This window comes from Paramisgurnus dabryanus, chromosome 2 (genome assembly GCF_030506205.2).
Source record: "Paramisgurnus dabryanus chromosome 2, PD_genome_1.1, whole genome shotgun sequence".
Lineage (NCBI taxonomy): Eukaryota > Metazoa > Chordata > Actinopteri > Cypriniformes > Cobitidae > Paramisgurnus > Paramisgurnus dabryanus.
Window position 1 is genome coordinate 35,675,380 of NC_133338.1, and position 24,329 is coordinate 35,699,708.

General features: G+C 36.5%; 2 protein-coding genes across 2 annotated transcripts in view; one reads left to right on the top strand and one right to left on the bottom strand.

The window, feature by feature from the left end:
• Positions 1-2,491: 2,491 nt before the first annotated feature.
• nom1 (nucleolar protein with MIF4G domain 1) lies at positions 2,492-9,291 on the bottom strand. The gene is made up of 12 exons (XM_065289385.2): positions 8,125-9,291; positions 7,887-7,999; positions 7,642-7,779; positions 7,423-7,480; positions 6,327-6,653; positions 5,860-5,970; positions 4,597-4,767; positions 4,366-4,487; positions 3,829-3,961; positions 3,387-3,518; positions 3,161-3,270; positions 2,492-2,843 (listed from the first exon to the last, which is right to left on the bottom strand). The coding sequence occupies exons 1-12, from the start codon at positions 9,076-9,078 to the stop codon at positions 2,666-2,668; spliced, it is 2,547 nt and encodes an 848-aa protein (XP_065145457.1). The 5' UTR covers positions 9,079-9,291; the 3' UTR covers positions 2,492-2,665.
• Positions 9,292-9,656: 365 nt separating this feature from the next.
• Positions 9,657-24,329, top strand: part of lmbr1 (limb development membrane protein 1) — a 32,691-nt gene continuing 18,018 nt past the window's right edge. The window contains exons 1-9 of the mRNA XM_065289386.2: positions 9,657-9,896; positions 12,012-12,084; positions 13,693-13,732; positions 14,082-14,221; positions 14,996-15,099; positions 21,664-21,790; positions 21,900-21,968; positions 23,393-23,457; positions 23,539-23,611. Of these exons, the coding sequence (XP_065145458.1) occupies positions 9,834-9,896; positions 12,012-12,084; positions 13,693-13,732; positions 14,082-14,221; positions 14,996-15,099; positions 21,664-21,790; positions 21,900-21,968; positions 23,393-23,457; positions 23,539-23,611 (754 nt within the window). The 5' untranslated portion in view covers positions 9,657-9,833. The remainder of the gene's footprint in view (positions 9,897-12,011; positions 12,085-13,692; positions 13,733-14,081; positions 14,222-14,995; positions 15,100-21,663; positions 21,791-21,899; positions 21,969-23,392; positions 23,458-23,538; positions 23,612-24,329) is intronic.

Here is a 24,329-nt window from a genome sequence, read left to right on the forward strand (position 1 = left end):
CAGTTTTTCCTTCAGATTTTGTTTCCCACAATGCTTTGCATGATGCTATTATTTTAGTTTTATTCTGTAAAGATAAAGACTTGTTAAGGTTTAATGTTCATTTAACGTTGAACAAACTGTTGCCAGTAAATAACATAAATTTAAATCTAAGTTACTGGCAACCAGCTGCAAGTAACACTGTAATTTCTACAGATTTTTTTGCAGTCCAGTATATGTTTTGATATAGTAGTCATTTTACAGTACTATTGCTTTACTGACAGTCGCATTTAAATTTATAGAGTGGTAAGAAATGGGCATATTGTATATTATGCAAGTTGGGTAATAATGACTTAATAAAAAATATACTTGAAGAATATAACACAATCACATGACATGAATAAAAAGCTTACAATACAGAATTAATCTGGTCATCCTCAGTAGTTAGCAGTCAATTTACTGTTAAGTTAAGCCTAATTTAACCTACCTGTATGTTTACCCAGCTGTTTGTGTGTAAAGAACTAAACCTTATCAGTACCACTACCTAATGATCGGGAAAGTGGCCCACTCACATTACTCGTGGTAACTGGGTGAGAGACTCGCTTGCATAAGTGTCTGCATAAGACAAAGTGATGACAAAACAGGAAATAAAGAGGAAATTGGTAAAAATCAAACACCTATGGATACGTTAAAACTATGTACAATGGTTCTCTGAGATTTATGAATTGAAAAGAATGTTAAATTATAAGCCAAATAATGTCTGATATATATCCCAGGGTCTTCTGTAGGACTTCTAATCGTGTTGTTATCAGTTCAAAGGCAATTTTGCTTCCTATTGCCAGTTCAAACTAGGGTCAGTATCAACCTTCCTATGATCTCACAAAGGCAGACAATAGCCACTAAAACACGCATACTATTTACAATCACCTGTGTGTATCTTAGTGGGCTGGTCCTCCATTATACGCTTTACCTCACATATGGTGACAATGTTGTCTTTGTCAAAGGGTGGAAAAGCGGACCTTCTGTAGGTTACCCTCCCTTTTCAGCTCTGAAACTGTGAGAAAAACTACCAGGCTGATGTGTCATTATTAGGGGTCCTAATGTGACAGTCTGTTTGATCTGACACTGTGGTATGTGATAAGGTTTAATTAATCAGGCCTAGAATCGAACAGATAGGTCTTTCAACAACAAGTCAGGTACTATTTGATTCAAGCAACTGAACAGAAGAGCATTCAAATTGCTATATGGGGCTTGTTCTTGATCCTCACAGAGCTAAAAAAGCATCAGGTTTCCACTGCCTGACCCTAGATCCACACTGTGGGACTGATGTCAAGTAATGGAGATGTTGCTAATGAATTAACAATGGACATCAAATGTAGCGGTAACCCTCTGCTATGCTATGAAAGTCGGTCACATCCGGAGCCTTGCTAAATGTTTCTAACAATAGCAATGTGCTTCACTGGAGTGAAAAGAAGTTGTGCTCTTTACTGAACTAAATTAATAGATTACATTCTTTAGCTGAATTTCCATTCAATGTTTTCTTATTTGTACTCCAGTGAAATGTTAAAAAAACAGCTTTTATTTTTTTAATTAATTTTTATTAGATTTTGTTTCTGAATGAAAGAACTAAAATAAAAGTTTAAAAAAAATTTTTTAGCAAACAACACAGAAGTGTCAACTTGTTATTTAAAAAAAATTGATAAGATGCTACACTCTAAAAACAAACGGTGCTATATAGCACCAAAAATGGTTCTTTGCTCGTAATCATAGAACCATTTTTAGTGCCATATAGCACCGGTGAAGCACCTGTGTAGAACCAAATAGTGCTATGTAGAACCACCATATGTGGTGCTATATGGCCCCTATTTGGTTCTACACAGGTGCTTCACCGTTGCTATATGGCACTAAACGGTTCTTCTATGATTACGGGCAAAGAACCACTTTTGGTGCTATATAGCACCGTTTGTTTTTAGAGTGTATACGTTTTTTTTTTTTTAGTAGATATACGCCAGTTCCCACCCAAAGGTTGTGATATATAAAAAAAATAATGGGGGAATGGGTTTGCAAGGTGGGATCTGAGAATGATTCATGTATGCACACTTGCAGGTGATCTGTGATTTAAAAGTTTTATAAGTCTTAATATTTTTTGGCGTATGCCAATTTTTGCCTTTTGTGCGTACGTAGACTTTTAGTAAGGATTCTACACACAGTTTTATTAATGAGACCCCTGATCTGTAAATAAAAAAGACACTGTCAGATCTATTCCCGTCACCATGTAGTCATGAATATTATTCAAGAGATATACCACTTAATACAAATGTGATAATCTAGTCCATATTTGTACACTGAATTAGCTTTTTAATATTCCAGTTTTTTATTAATTTCCAAAATACTTATAGAAATACTGTGTTAAATGGGTAGAGATCAATAAGTAAGAAACTAATAATACATGAAAACAATAGTTCAGATAAGAGGCAATCCTTAAAATTGACAAAAACGCCAAAATCAGTGGATATTTCATTCTCCATCTCTAAAGATAAAATTTATTACCATGTCAACGATTGGCATGTTTCTCATGGTCTGAAAACAGGTTCATTCATTGCATTTGGGTCCAATGCATCACACACACACACATCTGTGCACATTTCAGAAACACAGCACACATATATGTTATTATTGTATGCAAGCTCTACAGCTTAAGCTTGGCTTCCCGGGCCTCCATGGCCCTGGTGGCGACCTCGGCTCTGTCTATTAGTACCTTGGCTTGCTCAGCTGGTTCTTGTGTATGAGCGTTCCGGAGCAAAAAGTGACTGATGAAAAGCTTCAAGCCTTCCCGAAGCATTCCTAGATTTGGAATTCCAGAGATCCTGGCACACAATGGTAGACACACAGGAAGATATTGATACACTTGGCCACACACATAATTTAGATCATTCTTTTCAATATATATAAAAAAATGTGTTTACATTTTATATGTTTTATATTATTGTAAAAATGTTGTATCTAATGATGTAAGCTACTGAGGTATGTAAAGAGAAACTCCTAAACAAAAACTATAAAATATTTAATTTTTTTTACCAACTATAGAATGCAGTCTTGCTGATTTGACTTTATAAAATTAGAAGCTAATAAAATGCTGAACATTATAGGACATCATACTCATCTGTGTAATTTAAAGACTCACCTGCCAAATATGTTCACAAGGTCCTCCGGCTCTGTATCTTTAAGGAGTTTTAAAAGGATCTGCTTGAGGAATTTGACTTTTGGCTTATCTAGCTCCCCAAATTCGATAGCCTTATAAAAGCAAAAATAAAGAAACATGGGTATACCACACTTTAATTTAAATACAGGATGATAATACAGCATTACTTAGAGATTCTTACTAGAATTTTAAAATTGTGACTTTTTACCTTAAGAATAGAAAGAGAGAGACATTTTCTGTGTAAAATATGTGTGACCAACTGGACCAGATTACTAAACGACGAGCTGGAAAGGTTTGCCAGGTCTTTGAACTTATCCCATAAACTGAACTGAAATGTCATCTAAAGAAACAAAGGAAAATGAATTATTGTAAGGTTTGGATTAAATAGATTTAATTTGTGATTCAAAAACAGTAAACAGCTACTAGGTTTTACATTACATAACTGGATGTTAACAGGTTTATTTATATTAGCAGTTCTTATTTATTATAATTTAATAATTATTTTAATATCATTTAAAGCAAAATTACCCAAGTAATAAAATAAATTCTAGAAATCAGCTATTTATTAAAATGTTATGAATGGTCTTGGTTAAGCACAATTTAGACATAGAAAAGTTAAATATAAAAAGCATCAAGCTTTTCCACTCTACCTGAAACCGACGGTCATGTGAGCAAAATTTTTCTGCCAGAACTGCATAAAATCTGTTAAAGGTTTTCTCCTGAAGGCAGCAGTCCATCAAAACATGAACAATTTCCCGCTCCTGCTGGTCTTTCAAACCTAACCTAAGAGAAAAATGTTATGTCTGAGATGAGCAATTCATTATGTATGCATTTTGTACAACAATTTGCAATGCACTATGGGTCTCACACCAAGCAAATTAAAAGAAACCATGCATGACAACCTAAGATAAAATAATTGGGTTTACTGTATTTTTTTTTCCAAGCAATGCACAGAATGCCCGTCTTATTTTTTCGGAAAAAAATTCTCGGAAACGTTAAGATTGATTAAACTTACACAACAAATAAATGTCATGTCTTCTAGTCTAGAGGTTCTAGACAGCCACTAGGTATTTACAAACTATCGTCAGAGCTACATGTTGAAGAAAAAGTAAGACTTTTGCATCATGCAACACATTTAATAAAAACCTAAAGGAAAAAATATAATCCCACACCAACTCTTAACAAACCTTAGAAGTTTCTCAAAGGCATCCAAATAGTCTTCACTTGACATAAGCACACAAAAAATGTTCCTCCTGATGTCTGTGTTCATTCTTTGTTTGCGTGCAAGCTCCAAAATCTTTGCGCTATACTGCAAATTTATGACGAAAAATAAGTTACACATGCCAAACTGCACTTTAAGGTACTGATGTTTCTAAATAAGCAATGATACTCATAATACGCCTTCAAAAGTTTCCTACTTGTTTCCCTTCGGTGGGTTGAGTGGTTGTCTTGTTTCCGTGGTCATCAATCATAGGTGCTCCACTCCAGGAAGATCCCACAATCCACCAGCGGCCAACACGCTCAGCTTCTAGAAGATTGTCTAGTGACACTCTCAACTTCATGTCACTGCTACCTGCACTACTGTGAATCTATCAAGAGTAAAGACAGCATCGCTAATGAGCAAAATTACACTGAAAGAGATGCAATCATGAAAAAAGACAACAACCATTTATTGTTCCTGTTAAATGGCAAAACTAAATGAATGTGCACATCCCAAACTATGGAGTTAGTCTGACCTCTAGTGGACAGTGTTTGTTTATTGATACAATAAGATAATAAACATTTATTTTTAGGTTTGAATAATCTTTTTTCTCTATGAAAGGACTCCACCAAAAATACTTTTCTGATCATTCTGACCAATAGAGGCCTGGACATCATGTGACCCTTTCTGTTTGGCCCCCATACTGGCAGGCAAGAACAGCTGGGAGTGAATATGAAATGAATGGTGCCAGCAGAAGTTTCATGGCAACAAAGTTCACTGTGCACTTTAATTAAAAATATATAGATATGTACATCCAATCTTAATAGATGAAACAAATCCCAATAATGCCTTTTAACGTGTATCATCCCAGGTATTTTCCACATTTTAAACTCTTTTGTGTAATTTCAGGGTTACAATTACACCTAAAACCCGTATAAACCGTTTTATCTGGTCCGAACTTTACTTCCAGTTTCTGTTTGTTTAATGGTCTGACTAGTTGCTGAAACTGAACTCTTAAACAAATACTTTGTCGAAAATAACAAATGTTTTGGGTTTCTATGTAATCTACGTGTTGTTAATTTTGCTTGTTATATAAATAAACTACTTTAAAAGGAGTTTGTTGTTATTTATTCTTCGCAGAGTTTACCGGAAGTTACGTGATGACCACGAAAGCCGCGTGTTTATGTTGTTACTGCTGAAACCGTCTACATCATGTTGAAATAGTCAGGTTTGTAAGGTATAAACAAACAGCCAAACAAAATTACTGTTTAAACACTATTAATACCAATGCTATAGTGCTAAAGTGCTCTATGATTTACTGCCAAAAAGGTGGAGTTTAGACTTTGTGCTATCAACTTCAGGAGCACTTATATAAAGTAAATATAACTAGTAAACAGTGTGTTTCTGTATTCGTCATGCACCTTATAAAAACAGCAAACTAACATAACTGATGCATTAAAACAACTTCATTTTTTCTCACCAAAGTCCTCTGCAGTTTCTTTAATTTTTCCACAGGTTCAGGGTCATAACCAGGAATCTTTCTCATATCGTTGTTCTTAAGGGCCAGCATAGTCTCCAACATAAAGCGAATCTAAAAGGCAAGTCAGCATAACAAATAAAGTTATATACCTTAAGAAAAACTAGTAAAACTATCTGAAATATAGTGGCAGTGCTGACAGAACTGGTATATTAAGTTGCTTTTCCACTGTGTTTCAACTTAATATTTTCAAAGAAAAAGTAAGAAAACAATAAATAATCTGCTTTCCAAATAGATAACTTATGGCCAAATCAATATGACCTGTATCTAGGTGTTGTAACAGTATTATGAGTAAGGTACCATCAGTGGTACAGATAACATCACATTCTTGTAGATATCATTGGTAAAAGGGACATAAATGTAATGCATGGCCTGTTAGTATAATCAGTGAAAATGGTTTTCAGTCTTACTCTTGTTTGGTCCTGAAAACGTTCTCCTTCAGCACTGGCTTTTCGCTGAGCTTCAGAGATGAGCTCTTTAAGGGCTAGCGGATCATCCTTTCTCAGAACAAAACCAACATTCTTCAAGACCAGTAGAACTAGTTCTATATCCTTGGAGCTGAAACGTGTTACCAGCTTCTTCAAAATGTCAAAGACCAAAACAGCGTGGACCACCTGGAAGTTGTAGAGGTGGGCAATCATGCACACCAAGTTGTCACACTCTTTGTCTGTAACATTTTCCTGACTGTACATTTTATCAAACTGTCGGACCACAGTCTCCAGAAAGTTAGCTCCAACCTTAGAGAAAACAATAAAGTGAGAATTAAAACTCTGACTATAGGTAACTTTGTTAAATATTAACATCATTCAATTATTGCAAAACATCACAATATGCATATTGTATTATGCACATTTGCGTTGTTTCCGTATATCTTGCAGCCCCACTACGATATACATTCTTATAACATCATATTACTGAGACTAATAATTAACAAGTAAGGACTACACTGTATTACTGTGTTTGAGTTATGCTGCCTTCATGTGCTATCGTAATTATGGTAAATACCAAAATCCCACTTGGAAAATGCACATGAACACCCCTCATGTGGTATTTTCCACTGGGCAACTCGTAAAATATTTTGATGCCCGAGTTGCCGAGATGAGATTACCTTTGACCTTTTCAAAATGGCGGAGACCAGCAGCAATGTCGTGAATGATAAGCATTGTACACTTTTAAACGCTTTTTGCTACTGTTAGCGGATAGTTTTTTGTAGCCTATACAATGTTGTGTCATTGACAATTGTAATATAATAGGTTAACACTCAGTGTCAGTTTTAAAAATACCGTTATGGTTTGGTTTTACCTACCCAGAGCAAATGCTAGCTAGCAGTCAAAATACCAGTTCACAAATGGAAAATACACTTGAACGCAGCAAACTGGTAAATTCTAGTTCACAAATGGAAAATGCACTTGAACACAACACGCTGGTAAATACCAGTTCACAAATGGAAAATATCATCTTTCCCATAGCACGTGAAGGCAGCATTAAACTCAGAAAATGAGATACCTCCAAGCCGACAGTATGATGGAGTACGCTGACGAGTAAGACGTGTTCCATCAGAAGCCTAGATGATAGAGTGAAAATTTACATCATCATTAACAAGTCTTTATTATGCAGTTTTATAGGTGCAGACTGTACAGTTTTGCTGTATTCAAGCAATAAAAATGCTAAAATTTAATTTATGACTAAAAATATTGGACAATTATATAGATCCATTAGAATAACCTTTCAGGCATGAGAGCAGGAGTGACACAAGCAGCCAGCAGAATATCAGTGAGTGTATCATTCATGTCTTTCCTGCTGGTGCTCATGTACAGTTCTTCTAGCTGACTGCTGATGGATGCCATATTGGGCTGACTCAACCTGCCAACCAGAGGGAGATGTTATAAACCTGGCAACATGTTGCCTGAATATTCTGGTTTGTCGATGATGTCGATTTTTTTTCAAGTGGATTGTGGCTGAGGTATTACCTGTTTATCAGACCTTTCACATTGCGCTTAAGTTTCTCCAGTTCAGCTTTGCGTTTGCTATCTACAGCTTCTCTTAAGTGAGGTGGAACATATTTGCCAACTGTAGCATGACTCTAGAAGAAAAAACAGCATGGATCATGAAGTCATGAAACATAAAACAAGAAAAGTGACTTAAAAAGAGAGTAAGGCTAAATTTAGGCCTAAGAATTATAACATTAGTTAGGTGTAAATTACATACTGGCTCTTTGCTCTCAAGTGGACTTTGTTCGGCTTCATCTTCCTCTCCATCATCATCAGCCTCAGATGCATCAGTTTCATCTTCCCTGTCTTCGTCTTTCTCTGCCTCCTCATCCTCTATTTGTTTGCTGTCCTCTACATCCTCCACATCGTCTTCCATTTGTGTGTCATCCTCTTCAGCATCATCTTCCTCAGTGTCAATTTCACCCTCACTGTCATCTTTTTTCTCATCATCTGTCATTTCCCCCTCACTGTCATCTTCCAACACATCAAAATTATCCTTCGCTTTATCAATGTCCATTTCTTCATCACTTTCATACAGCGCTGTTCCAGATGCCCCAGGCTCAAGAATGCCTAAAATATAATCAAGCCCGTCGTTGGTAAACGACTGAGGAAGACTCTTTTTGTTTTTTCTTCTATTCAGTCCAAGGCGTTTTTCTAATTTTTTTATTTCTTTATCCTCTTCAACATTAGCCTGCAGCAGAGACAGCTTTCTGCTCTCGTCCAGTTTGGACTTCTTTTTCTGCTTTGGCACATCTTCGGCGAAGTGGACTTTTCTTTTGGTCTTATCTACCAGACCACCTTCAGTATCAACGTTGTCCTCTTTTGTCTTCTGTGGTCTTTGAGCTGCAATTTTAAGATTTCCTGTTGGCTTTACGACTGGGTTTACCGTCTTTTTTTCTTTCACGGTCTTCTTATTACCCGTTCCCTCAGCGAGTGACTGACCCGAGTAGTGATATTTCATCTTGGCTTTCTTTAACTTGCGCCCCTCTCTGCGCAACACTCTCCTGCTTTTCTTTCTCACGAATGTTGCCCTTTGGTCGTGCTCATTTTCATCGAAATCTCCTTTGCTCTTCAAAAAGTTATCAACGGAATCCTTGAATTTCTGAAGTTTATCCTTTTGCTTTTTTCGTCCACCTTTTCCTTTGCTCCTGCGTTGCGACTGTGCCTTCATTTTGTATTAGTCTCTCCTGAACACTGAAATGTAGTGAACTTTGTCTGACGGTGCATACAATAGTTATTTATTTATTTATTTTCCTCTCTGAATTGTAACACATGCTCATGCTGAAGGCAGCCATTGATGTCGTTTCATTCTGCGTTTTCTACTTCAAAAATACAACAAAATGTAGCTGCTTTACCGCCATCTACTGAACTGGAGTATAAAATGCTTTTCTTTTGGGATGTTACCAGTGGTTGTTACAATACTTCAGTCTCTCTGCTGTCCACAACAACATTTGAAGGCCCAATTTCTTCCCAATAAAATATAAACATTTATGTTTGCTATGAAAATAACCAAACACTAAAAAATATAGTCGTTTTGTTTGTTTTGATGCAGGTTTTGTCCTATTTTAAGTCATCTTGAGTAAGTACGCTGCATTAACTTTCAAACATCTAAAATGCACATATATAATAGTATGTATGTAAGATAACTGTATGTAATTTAATAGACAGTTCTGTAAAGCAAGAAACGTTCTAGTACTTGTTTTTTTAAAGCACCCTACGCATCTTGTATGACTGTCGCGGAATGATGACGCATTGTATTTTGAGTGTGTTTTGGACGTTTATTTGGCGCTGAGACATCGATTGTTGTCTGTCAATAGAGGGCTTGCAGTAGGCGGGCTGTTTATTTTATTGAGACACTTTTTCCTACAGTGAATGGATTCGCCACAAATATGCGTTGCTAATAAATGTGTTTCTGCAATATGAAGTATGGAAGAAGACGATGTGACCATCAGAGAGCAGAATTTCCACAGCCAAGTGCGCGAGTACATCGTGAGTACGCAACACAATGACCCTATGCGCGTACTGTGTATCAGATCGTATTTATAATACACATGTTGACTAAAACAACCAGTGAGTTTACTGTAATGGGTTACATGATTTGACAAGTTCTTTTAGAAACCGTGTTGTGTCTGTGTTCGATTAGTTAGGCCAGTTAGCCCGTTAGCTTATGGTTAGCTAGAGATATTCATAAATCATAAATTCTCCTGTGCCTTTACATTAGGCATTTTTATGTGTTACTGCACGTCGGGCCTACACTGATTTTTACATTTAACACAATATTATAATATAAGTTAATATAATACTAAAACTATTGTAAGGATATTAGGTCAGCCAGATCCTTGTTTGAAATTGTTACATGCAGGCTGGTTAAATAATCGTAACGTCTCCTAACTGACAGCTGTTTTTGTTGTACATATGAGCACTGCAGTTTTTATTTTGGGTGTTGGGACACGCGTCTCTCCTTCTTGCTTAGGCAAACTTGTTCTCTTGTGTCACAGTTGAATGGATTGCATGATTTGCAAGTGATTGAGTATCACCAATGAATCCATCTGGACTGGCTGTCCTGTCCTAGAATGATGTTACGAGTCCCCTCAGTCTCATTGCAGAATGTTTTGTTTACATCAGCTAACAAGTACATCTAATTTGTGCCACTTCTGAAGTCTCGTCACATTTTAGCGTATAGAGTTACAGTTTTGGCTCTTATAGCTTTATTTACTTAATCATAATTTGTTCTAGGTGTTGTAAGGTGTAATATAAGTAAAAGTTCAAGCATGACCAGCATGTTTACACATCCATCAGTCTGTCCTCTCAAAATACTCTGGACATTGCTGATTCATACCATATATACATGGCTACACATGGCGTAGAATTTTTTAATGAGGTTGCACAACCATCCCATTTGGCTGTTGTTTAGATGCATACAAGACTTCCCTAGCCAAAAACAGTGGATTATTGGACGTACAATCAGCAGTCTTTGCGCAGTTTGAGCTTTCATTGTTTTAATAACGGACGATTCCACAGATTTCCCCACTTAACAAACTTTACACATTAAATCCTGCCATCTAGATGACAAGTTAAACTTCACCATCCACAGCACCATACACATTCAATATAGTAGCCGGGACCTGTGTAGTACCTGTGACGAAATGAATGACACAGAAACAAAAGGTAGAAAACTTGTTTTCCATGAAACAAGCCTGGCCAATGAAATTACAAAACATTATTATTAGCTTTCCGTTGTGAATCGGGCATAGGTAGGGCTGCATGATATTGAGGGGAAATGCTATAGACCAGGGGTCTCCAACCGTTTTGTGAGCAAGGGCTACCACAATGGATAAAAGAATCTTAAGGGCAGCTTTTTAATATTTATCTACTCAAAACGTTTTTTGGTTTTACTTGTTGATTTTATTTTATTTTGCTTGTTGATATTTTTTATGATTGTTTAAAATGTAAACATACATAAAAAGCCAAGCTAATATATAAAAAAGGCTATAAATAAATAATACAATTGAAGCTATTAATAGAAGGTGCTTTAGCTTGCACCTCACAGACTGTGCAGGCAACCTGCAGTACGGTAATAGTTTAAGGTAGTAAAATCTTAAATGATTTAAGTTTAAGTTATATTAATATAATATTATGCAAAACTGCAGATTATATAACAAGCACCCTTTTACTTGATTTCTGGAAAAGAAATGATCATTACCTAAAACTTTGACTATACATAACTTTTTAAAGAATTAAAATTTATTTTCTGTTACAGTATATGTGGTTATGTTCAGTTATGAAGATATTAAGTTAAATTATTGTTTAAATTTATGTTTTTCTGAGAGAGTTATAACACATCAGCTTCAGAATATTTGTAATATAAATAGTAATGCATGTGTAATCCATTAAAGTGTGCAACACTTTAATGGTGTTTATAGTGCTTTTGCATCCTTTTTGAAGCTTGAAAACTTAAGTTTCATTAAAAGGGAGAAGCACAGCACAGGAATTTGGGCTTTTGTCTTTTACAATATCTTGTTGTTTTACAGGTTTCTCTGAAAAGCTTGTTTGCAGGATGGCAGTGTTTGAAATCGCACCTCATGCTGTTATGTCTATTTCTAGGTCTGCTTCCTCCTGTTTGCAGTACTATATATTGTGTCTTATTGCGTCATCACACGCTACAAGAGGAAAAGCGGTAAGAATGATTCATTCAAATTAGCTTTTGATCAAACTGTTTAAATAATTTAAATAAAATTTAAATAAAATAATGTTTTAGAATAATTACCACTGTGTATTGTAGCAGTTAAACTATTTGTTTGCAAAACCTTGATTTTCTTATTGGTGTTAGTTTACCATATTAATACTTTTTGCTAATACAAGTACCATTTTTATATATCTATAACTTCACCCTATATCTGTCCCCCTTATATAATAAACAATCAGCTGCAGCACAAAATGCTATACCACACCACTTTCAGCCTGGGTCACATAAACCGTTTTATTTATTTTTTTAAATTTTTTTGAGTCAACTCCGATTTCCACTTTTGGAGTAATTGGAATTGACTTCATCAACTGCAAATCAAAACAGGGCAGGATAAAGAATACAAGATAACTGAATGAAACTTTACCATATTGGGAACATTTGGGCTATAAACAAATCACCAAAGTCCCCTCAAAAATACATTACTTTGTGCAACGATCATCATCACCAGATGTCTTTGTGCTGACAGGAACACCTTTTTGGCCCTCACTGCAACGAAGTGAACAATTTTCCTAGTGCACAACAAAAGCAAGATAAGCCAGGTCTAACTAGATAGTCTTTCCTTATGGTAAAATACAGAATTTTTTTTATTTATTTTGTTAATGTAGCTTGACTAACATCAGCTAAACCCTGTAGAGAGCATTGGTTGCCACAGAGGTTGTTTTACATGCCACCTGTCTCAGTTAAAGAACAGATGACCTGTGTGAAGCACAGCTGCTAAACTGTATGACCTTAGGTTTTACATAAAGGTACTTTCATGGCTCTGAAAAATTCCTGTTACTGCAGTCTTTGTAATTCATTTAGGAGCGCTCTTCCATACTTTCTTTCCCGTATCCCTTTCTTTGTTTTATTTTACCCTTCATACCCTTGTGCCGACCAACTTGCCTTCTACCATCTGGCTGCTTCATTATGAAGGTTTAGTCTTGTGATTTATGATTATCCTGTATTGTTTTCATGTTGCTTTCAGGTAAATGAACAGAGAGATGGTGCTTTATTCTTATTAAACCATCTGTCGCATTTAATCTGCTTATTTACAAGACAGCTTCATAGGAAGAGCTATTTGTGTTAAAGGATCACAGTAAAAAACTGTGCAGTAGATTAAAAAACAGCTCTGGTGCTTTCCAGATAAAGATGATGTCAGGTCATCATCCTTATCTAAAGACAATCTACAGCGCCACAATAAAATTACTTCCTTTTTTTCAAGTTTGAAATGAATGCCAACACTTCTTTTGCCATGTTTGCTCTGATGTTTGCTTTCTTTTATAATGTTTGCTGTATGCTTGTTACATTTGAAGGTAAACATACAGGCTGCAGTGCATAGTGTTGTCTAGTGTAGCACGATTCTCAAACAAGTGACGCTAATGAGCTTGTAACAAGGAGTTACACGTTAACAACTTTAAACAAGTTTCGTGTAAAAACACTGGAGAAATAAAAAATGTTCATCAAATTTAAAAGCTCCAGTTTATTCATGTAAAATGAAGTGACTGACAGCAATCTCTCTGGTTTATTTGTTGGTTTAATGATGTTCTTTTATATCAATAGATGACCAGGAAGATGAGGATGCCATTGTCAACAGAATATCGTAAGAACCTTTATCCATATGTGGCATATTATTTAAGGCTGTAGTTTATTAATGGGGCCACAAAAAGACCCAGTTTTATATTATTTGAGAGAGAATGATGGGATGAAAATTTTCTCTTAGATGTGCTTAGATGTTATACTAATAATCAATTGTATTTTCTTTATGTAACACCATATTAATAAAGTCTAAAAGATTATTCAAAAAGTCCTTTTATATGGTAATTGTACAACAACATTAGCACTCATTTTACTAACTGTTTACACTTTGTTTCTCCCCTTTCCTATTCCTTTATTTTTTATTTTTGCATTTCTTTCCTATTCCCCCCATCTTTTTATCTTTTTAAACCCAGAATGTACCTATGTACATTTACATTGGCAGTATCAGGAGGGGCCGTCCTCCTTTTGCCATTCTCTATAATCAGTAATGAGATCCTGCTCTCCCTTCCCAAAAACTACTACATACAGTGGCTTAATGGATCACTCATCCATGGTCAGTATTAGCTCTTTACTCTAACATTTCACAAGTGTAGTTTTGTAGAGTATGAAGTGTTAAAATATGATCAACTTTCAGAAAGATATAGTCAGAAAGTCTTTGTTATTTTTTTGTATGCTTTCATGCTTTACTTGTTCATTGGTATAACGTGTTCTGTATTTTGAATGCACATTGTGTTTTTATTCAGAAATATAAAGTGTATGTTAAAGTATCTCTGGAATGTTTTGTAGAATACTTATCTTGTATAAAATGTCTTTAATTAATTTAGAATTTTCTTTATTATTTAGTATTTGCCATGGAGATAGCTTTGTTGATGACTTTAAAATTGATTTATTAATAGTACAAATTAATTATCAGAAATATTAATAATATAAATTAATAAAGTATAATAAAATAATATATAAAGATAGTTTGCTCTGTAATGTTTTTTTTTAGCAAGAATACTGCTGATTATTTATTTTTTTAGATTTAGTCATGGCCACAAGGTGGTGTCAGTGTCTATTTTTTTCCTCAGGCAATTTCTGTTACAGCTACCTGTAAGCTGGGTTTTCATTTGTAGTAATTGTTGACATTTAAAAAAAGAGAAAATAATAAAACTTTTACTCTTAAATGTGCAATTTTAAAATATGTAGAGTGCTTCCAGTGCTATTAATTAATTATATAATTAATTATTAATTAATAATTTATGTTAACTTATCGTGTTTTTGAAGTGTAATTAGATAAAATATGTTCTAGTTATGATCTAGTAAAAATGTATTTCTGTCCCCTCAGGCCTGTGGAATCTGGTGTCCCTCTTCTCAAATCTCTGTCTTTTTGTACTGATGCCTTTTGCATATTTCTTCCTGGAGTCTGAGGGCTTTGCAGGTTCAAAAAAGGTACAAATACTCTCCAAAGTTTTTTACACACCCTTTTCCAAATGTTTGTTCCAAAGTTTTTGTTTTTAATTGTTATCCAGCAAACACTGTTCACTGAGCCATGTGCTTCTCTGTATGTTTTGCAAACTCAAGCCTTCAGTCAAATTGTGTTTAAATGAGTTTGTCTCTATATTATGTCAATGTAGACACTGAATGCATCATGACAATTATGATAAATTCAGTGTAGTTCAAGTGAAGCTGTCAATCAAAGTCAGTCAATCAAATCATGTCCTTTTTGTAGTATGTGTTTGTATTTTCCGGCAGTCAAGATTTATGCATTGATTTTCACACATTTTACAACCTAATGCTGCTAAGATTTGTGCACTTACTCTTTTGTCCCTTAGCACACATGCATACATACACAGTTTTATGTGTGACCCTTTAGGATTTGGGTCACTCTCCCACCCTAGAAAGAGATAAAACTTAAAAAGCAGAATGATCTTACTTCTACAGCTCATTCAACCTAATGCCTTTTGCCTTCCAAAAAATGCCTGTTACCGCTGCCCATAAAGACCATAAACTGACAAGCGCAAGCGGTCACAATAGAGTCCGCAGATAAAAATGAAAGGGTGGGAGGGAATTCATCAGGTCTTGCTTCATCACAGTTTGAGGTCGCTCCTGGTTTATGTCCCTCTTGGAAAAGCTACATAAAGATTAGTTGCTACTGTAGTTTATGAGGGCTACGCTCATTTGTACGGCGGTGAGGCGTACTACTTCATTTTCTCGTTTGCACGGCGACTTGTTTTTGGCCATTGATCAACCAGAAACACGGAAGAGAGGGAAGCACTGCTTTATGTTGGCCTACACGTCTCAGAATGGCCGGTGTACGTGTGTGTGTGTGTGTGTGTGTGTGTGTGTGTGTGTGTGTGTGTGTGTGTGTGTGTGTGTGTGTAGCAAAAGGAGGAAATGATCAGAAACCGCCGCTCGTATGAAAGCCCCCTGCTGGTGCAAGGACGGGTTAAGTCGTCAACCACAGAACCTCATAAAACCAAGATTTCATGTTTTCTTTTTAAGTATAAAAGTCAAATGACCTGCTTGTGCCAGTCTCCACATTAGATGGTTAAATGGGGAGGTATATATGGCACATTACAGTCAGTAACTGGAGGAAATGAAACTGGGTAGTTTGTTAAAAGCTTTTGTAAGCCATAACTGGTGCTTTTTACGGGCCAATGTTTGTGTTACTACTTCATCAGTGTAATAAACAAAACCCACTATAATATGTCGCATAGCACACTGTGAGGAAGAAAAGTGTGTGAATCATTTTTTTTTTCATTGCACAGTTGCCTTCTGTGTATGCCATTTTGGCAGAAAGCCTGGGAAATGTTGTATTGGATGGAAGCCTGCAATTTTGATTTTGTCCAACAGATGGCAGAGTTTTGATTTTAGTAACACAAGTGTGAACATGATGCACACATCTAAACCTCTGAGCTGAGGTGGTACTTAAAGCCTTTTAACCCTCCAACATGCACATGTCTTATATGTTAGATCTTATCATCATATGCATGATGTTATCATCACATGCAACTGGCTCATTAGGAATCAAACGAACCTTGAAGATGCTAAATTTAGTGTCTTATTGATGTCCCTCTGTGTGTGTGAGAGTATCTGTCATTCTCTTCCTTTGTAGCCTGTCCACAATAGGACTGATATTTATTTTTGAGATGTGATTTCGCTCCCAGGCTTTGCTTGTTGAGGCCGTGACACTGCGTATTTACTCTGCCTGCACCCCATTCTATGCCCGTTACTATGACAACATATGAGTTTCTCTATTTTGACAGCAAAAGAATCGCAACACCGGATTGGATAATAGCCTCCATAGTCAAGCCATAGCAAAGCGTGAATGTATGTTCAGAGATGTTTCTTGCACAGTGTGCTTGCATTCAAGTAAACGTGATGTGTGAACATACCCAACTGTTTTGTGTAGATGTAGACGTCTTAGTTATCGTACCAAAAGTGTATTGTGTCATTGCATGTATTTTTTTAAGCACTTAACTAGTACACACCAAAAAATGACTGCCTGTTTCCCCTCAATATTTATTTTGGGTTAATATTTAATTTCTTATAATACTTCTTTAACACTGTTATGCTTTAAAACCTCCCACGAGAGATTGCTGTTTGTGTTCTTGACAAACGCCAGAGTAGTTCAGAAGCCTTTCTCAAATGTCCTATTTGTTACACACCTCATGCTAACAAGAAAAAGCTGGTGACACTGTAGGAAGAGGGATAAAAAGAAAATGAAACACACGCAGAAACTTCAAAAGTACTGAAGTCCTTTCCTCAAGTCATATATCCTGTTTTTTTTTTCTTCGTTTTGACGGGCTTCTAACGTATTAGTCAGAATGACACATCAATGGCTTGCGTGTGTGTGTTGATATGCTGTGATTCATGTCCCCTGCGTGGTCTGCGCTCTGTTTTGTGTCTCTGACACTGCTCTCTGTGTAGTAGGCTTCAAGGTAAGGTAACAACTACTGTTCATGGTGAGCCTTTATTGATGGCAGTAATAGTTAGTGGAGGTGAATTCTTAGTGGGCAGGGGAAATACACTTAGTCTACAATGTGTTTGAGAGTGTGTGAGTGTTTCAGTTCTGTCTGGTTTGAAAGATCAGAGATGTGTTTTAGAAATTTGCTTTTCTGTTGCTACTTTTATGCCAGTAATTTTAAAGTCCTTTCGTCCCGTTTCTCATTTTCTTGCAGAAAATTGTTTTGCATATTTGTTTACTGTTTTTTTGTTTATTTTATAGACATAATTTAAATAGACATAATTTCTGATACAATTGAAATGTATTAGCAGATTCTTTCAACAAACGTTTTGAATTGCCTGAGGCCAGGTTTAAAGCGATACTCCAGCCAAATATCAAAATTACCCCCTGATTTACTCACCCTCAAGCAATCCAAAATACATATGTCCATCATCTTTAGATGAACACATTTGGAATTAAGTGTACTTGCTTTTCCAAGCTTATAACATTATAAAACAGGGTCCAGGGAACAACATCTGGCTTTAAAGCCCAAAAAAGTGCATCGAACCTTCACATAAGTAATACACATGGCTCATGGGGTTAATAAAGGTCTTACGTGGGTAATTGATGCAATTTTGAAAGAAAAATATATTAAACTTTATAAACTATTACTAGCTTCTGGTAAAAACGTTATTTTGGACCCATACGATTCACGAGAGTCACCGCACAACGTACCTATGGCATTCAACTATGCTAAAACTCTCTCTTGAATCGCTTGAGGCCAAGATGCTGTTGTTACCAGAAGCTTGTTATTAATGTTTAGAAAGTTTAAAATATTTTTCTTGAAAAATCGCCCTTAGAAGATCTATATTAACCCCTTGGAGACGTGTAGATAACCTCTGTGAAGTAGGGATGCACCGATACCACTTTTTTGGAATACGAGTACTTGCATTTCAGTACTTGCCGATACCGAGTACTTAATAAAAAACATGATTTAAATATACAGGTAACAGCTTTAGTCATATAATTTAACAAAAAAACAAGGGACTAGTTTTCCAGTTTGTTGTAAACTCTGCCTCTTTGGACAACATGAGGCATTAACCCCTTACACGCCGCTCAAACATAGACATTTCTCAGACCGTGGTATCGATCCCTGGTATCGGGGGACTTTAAACGAGTACGAGTACTTCAGAAAATGTGGTATCGAGGCCGATACCAGTATCGGTATCGGTGCATCCCTACTGTGAAGGATGAATTTTTGGGGGTTGATTAAAAATCAGACATTTTCCCTTATCACTGTTTCCTACCATTATAAAGCAAGGAAGAGAAAGGGCATTTACTAAAATAACTCCAAATTTGTTAGTCTGAAAAGTGATGAACATATGTATATCGGATTGCTTGAGAGGAAGTGAATCATGGGGTTATTTTGATATTTGGCTGTAGTATCCCTTTAAGCAAATTTGAAGGTATTTGATTAATCTTTATTACATACCGAGAGCATTCGGTTAATATCATTATCTCATTTTTTAACAGAGGTGGCGTTTAGCAACATTTGCATCTGAGCACCTGATTTTTATTCAATTCAATTCAATTGTATTTATATATCGCTTTTCACAATTAGTAATTGTTTCAAAGCAGCTTTACATTAAAAGAAGCAGGGGAAACACAGAAAAATCGACAGACAATATAAGTAGCAAAAAACAGCAGCTATGAATAAACTTTACAAGCGAGTGTATTAATAATGTCTCGTATACAAGAGGGTTCTAAGTTAAGCCAATTTCGGCTGACTCTCCAGGGTTGAAAAACCCCCTAGGAGAAAAACCTCATGGAGGAACAAAAAGTCCTAGGAGGAAAAAGTCCTTGGGAGGGTCTGTTTGTCTCAATGTCCTTGGGTCGAGGTGAGACAGGGAGAGAGAAACAAAATCCTATTAGCATAGGGGCCGTTCGCAGGTAATGCAAGTGTCACACAGTGTTGTGTTTTAATATATGCTCGGTTCCAGACAGGCTAGCTATTGCGGTGTTAGTAAATTACCCAGAAGAGTTGTGAATGCTTTGTTCCGTACAAGCTATTGCGAGATAAGCACATTTACTAGACAAATTATGTGAATGCTTTGTTAAAGAATAAAGTCTTAAGTTTAGATTTAAAGTGATTGACTGTGTTTGATTCACAGGACAAATCATTCCAGAGCTTTTGATATTCTAGGGATGATTAGAATTTTTGATATTCTAGGGATAGAATACTTTTGATATTCTAGGGATAATTAAGAGACCAGAATTTTGCGACCGCAATGTACGTGGTGGATTGTATTCTAATATTAGTTCTCTAAGATACGAAGGTTCTAGGCCATTTAAGGCTTTGTAGGTGATTAATAGTATTTTAAATTTTATGCGATATTCAACTGGTAGCCAGTGTAAAGATACCAAAATTGGGCTTATGTTGTCATACTTCTTAGAACGAGAAAGCACTCTTGCTGCGGCGTTTTGAACTAGCTGAGGCCTGTTTGCCTGATTTGCATGGCATCCCCCCAAGTAACGAGTTACAATAGTCCATTCTGGAGGTCATAAAAGCGTGGATAAGCTTCTCTGCATCTGATGCAGACAGCATATGTCGTATTTTTGAGATATTTCTAAGATGGAAGAATGCTGTGCGGCAGACGTTGAAGATATGACTATTGAAGGATAAATTGCTGTCGAACACCACACCTAAGTTCTTAACCGTGGAACAGTGCAGCTATCTATGGGCAACTTGTAATCTGACATATTTTGTTTTGAGGGATTCGGTTCAATAATAAGTATCTCTGTCTTAGAGTTTATCACCCTCTCTGGGATGCATAACATTTTTCGAAAGTTAACCTGCTATTAGTAGCAGTCTGATCCGATCTGTGTGTAAAAGGGAGACAGAAGGAGAGATTGTGTGTGTGTGTGTGTGTGTGTGTGTAAAAGGACTAGATGCTAAATAATTTAGGGATACTATATTAAGCAGTGCACACATTTAGCTGGGCATGAGTAGAACAGCTCACCCCATCCCTGTCTTCACGGCCACATCTCTCTCTACATTTTAAAGTCCTGAACCACATCAGTTAACTTGTCTTAATGGTCTTCCTGTATCTGTGTGTTCTTGATTCATCTAGCTCGGGGGTGGCACAGTGCTTCCAGGAGAATATGTAGACTATTTCACGCTTTTAATAATCACGTTTGGACAGTTTTGTTTCTTTTCTGTTTTGTCCTATGTTATTTATGACCACCAATGTAGTTGCACACATTCATTCAAAGTTCAGATGTCAAAGGTTTAAAGATGCATTGAGAGAGGCAGATGTTGTTCATCATGAAGTCACTTGGAGGTGCTCTAGATTCTCTTAATATCAAGAGTGCTGTGAAATAGAGGGAGACTGAGACAGACATGTAAAATGAGAGTTGGGTAATGTAGACATTAGAAAATCATTCATGGGTTGATTGAATGGGACAGTTAGACTCAGAGTGTGTCTTTGTAAGTGGATGAAGTTAAATAATCTTGATGGCATCAAACAGATATTTAGTTTCTGATTGATGCAAATCTTCTACATGCTTGCAGGTGGTTTAATAAAGAGAATGCATTGGTGGAAAGATTATAAGCACTTGCATTCACCAACATGGATGTCTGCGCTGTCAGGGCACAAGTAAAAGGTAGTTAAGCACCACACACAAGGTACTTACTGACCCGGAAAAACTCTTAATGAAACTCCTAATAGTTTCCAGATGAGCCTCTGGACTTGATCTCAGACAGTAGCAGCCACCTTTTTCATTTCAGCCACAAACTCTGACCGGACATGTTAATAACTGTTCATATAAGTGTGTGTGACTGAATAAGAAAGAGAGAGAGGTCAAGTCATTCGTATCTTTGTGTGTCTCGTTGACCTATTGTTGTTAGATGGAGGTAGTGTACTGAGTGTTATAGGGGAGTCCTGGGGCTCACGGTAATAAATTTCCAATTAGAGCCTCATTTACACCTGCTGATTTGGGTGTGTGTGCGTGCTTGGGTATTGGCATGAGTAAACGTGAGAATGCTAAGGAATGTTTGTTGATTTTAGGGCATCAGAGCTCGTATACTGGAGACATTTGTCATGCTGTTTCTGTTGGGTCTCCTCATCCTCGGCATCGTGTGGGTGGCGTCCGCTCTCATCGATAATGATGCCGCCAGCATGGAATCACTCTATGGTATGGCATTTTCAATGTTTTCCTGTTGTTTTACATGCATGTGTGTGGTGTGTGTTTGGTTCTGGATAGATTTGTATTTTACTCTGCTTGTCTTGTTTTGTCTTTCTAGATTTATGGGAGTTTTATCTGCCCTACCTCTACTCCTGCATCTCTCTGATGGGTGGCCTGTTGCTCCTTAGTGAGTATATAGCATTTGAATGTTAAGCAAATGTTTTACATTTATTTAACTTTTTTCATTTTTTTATTACATTTAAATTATTTTTATTTGTGCAAAAGTCTTAGGCCACCACCAGCTTTGTGGTTTTAAAGTTATTTTGCATTTTGCCACCAAAATTTGAGAGTGTGCCACTGAATATTACATCCGATCACACATGTGCGACCAGTAAATTTGACCAATCACCATTTTTTTGTGATGTGTGACTATATTTAAAACGGCACATTGTACTTTCTGCATCTATCATCAAATTATTTATTAGTAATACAGTGTATTACTTAATAGAAATGTGAATATTTGGTTAGCATGTTGATTTACGGTTTGTGCCCCTAAATTTTCTGGTTGCGCCCCTAAAATTTTCAGTTGGTGGCACCTGTGCTCCTAGTGAAAAAGGTTAGTCTGGAGCCCTGCTAGATGCCGCTAAATAAAAAAACATGCTGTACTTATAAGATACAAACAGAATATACAGGAAAAAATGTACACCGAATAAAAAAAACAATTCTTAGAACAAAATATGTTCATCTGCCAAAAGTCAGCATTTAGGGTGAACTCACTTGGCACTAAGCACATTTTGGGGCCCTATTTTAACGTTCTAAGTGCATTGTCTAAAGCGCTCAATGTACAGTCTGAATCGATGTGTCCGAATCCACTTTTGCTAATTTAACGACGGGAAAAGTTGTTTGTGCGCCTAGCACACAGTCTAAAAGGGTTGTTCCTTGTTCCTGTTTTGGGCGTAACATGCAATTAACCAATGAGAGTCTCATCTCCCATCCACTTTAAAAGCCAGTTGCGCTCGCGCCATGCCGATTCTCTATTTAGATGCAAAAATGTGAACAAATGCTTTTGCTGTTTAAACAACGTGACGCTTAAAATGATAACTGCGCTGGGCTTAAACTAGCAAAAACATTTGTGTCGCCCATTGCGCTGCATTCCACCAGGTGTATAATAGGGCCCTTGAACTCTTTTGGGAAAGTTGAAGTCCTGAAGTCATTAGATTAGAATTAGCAATAAGGGTTTCATTTTATTTATGTTTAAAAATGCAACATGTTCCTGCTATTACAAGGAGCTTTAAGAGGAGGTCACACTTGTCTATGTTTTTTTAATAATGCGTAAACATTTCCTGTATTTTCTGCTTGTATTCTAATAAATAGACATATATGGTCACTATACTATTGAACAAGTAATCTAATCTAAAAATAACTAATTTAATGGTGGGATGGTGGCCTAAGAGTCATTGTCCATGTTGTCCATGTTACTACAGTAGTTACATAAACTTAAACGTTCTCACGGTTTAAAGGTAGCATTCAAACTCTTGCCATTGAAAAGCATAAGTGCGTATGTGTGTGTGTGTGTGTGGTTTAAAGCAGCTCCTTGTCTTATCTCATCAGTGTGTACTCCTGTGGGACTGTCACGCATGTTCACAGTGATGGGCCAGTTACTAGTCAAACCCACAGTAAGTATAACATGTGCACTGTGGATATGTTTGTTAAGAACCTATTATATCGTACCTCACTCTTTTCCTCCCTGTGTGTAGATTTTAGAGGATCTGGATGAGCAGATTTACTGTATTCAGCTGCAGGAAGAGGCTCTGGAGCGCAGACTCAATGGTATGTTTGCTTTTCCGTATGATAGACAGATGTATTATAAAAGTGCTTTTCTGCATCACCTGAATGACAGCACAATATTTGCACCTGTGGTTTTTAGCACTTATTGCACTGTATTCGAGAGAAAGAGTGTACTGGCAGATAAATGACATAATGGATATCGTAAGCCTGAGGAAAAACTGTGTCACTTTGAGTAATTTATATTACTTTAATGGCCACGTGCTAACTCGTCAGTGGGAGGGCCGCAAAAACAAAAGTAATACATGGTGGTGTACAGACAATTGCTACTAATCAATAAATAAACACTTGCAGTATACTTACATGTTGTAAATGGTAACCGTAATTACAGGGACAATTCCCCTGGAGCAACCTGGGCATAAGTGAATAGCTTCAAACATGTGGATGAATGGTGATGCTTCATCGTTCGTTCACACCTTGCAGGGCTTAAACCAACATTTAATCTGAATATACCATTTACATTTGTTTTTTTTTTACATTTATGCTGAGAATTGACCCCATAAATCTACAAGTTTAGTCACAGGAAGAATATATAACACAGGGGGCAGTTATCTCTCTGTGTAACCCTCCCTCCTTTAACACTTATACAGGCAACTCCCTCTCTTACCAGAAGTAAGAAGTAAGAAATCATATTCATGGACTCCAGTGTTTCCTACCGGATTTGGGTTTTGCAGCATGGGGGCACAAACCCCTAGCCTCCTTT

Bases quoted from the DNA above. Each gene is read 5' to 3' on its own strand.
- nom1 (XM_065289385.2), bottom strand. From the start codon at position 9,078: ATGAAGGCACAGTCGCAACGCAGGAGCAAAGGAAAAGGTGGACGAAAA. The intron at 8,000-8,124 runs GTATGTAATTTA...TTTTTCTTCTAG, and splicing joins CACTTGAGAGCAAAGAGCCA to AGTCATGCTACAGTTGGCAA. The intron at 2,844-3,160 runs GTGAGTCTTTAA...ATTGTGTGCCAG, and splicing joins CTTGTGAACATATTTGGCAG to GATCTCTGGAATTCCAAATC.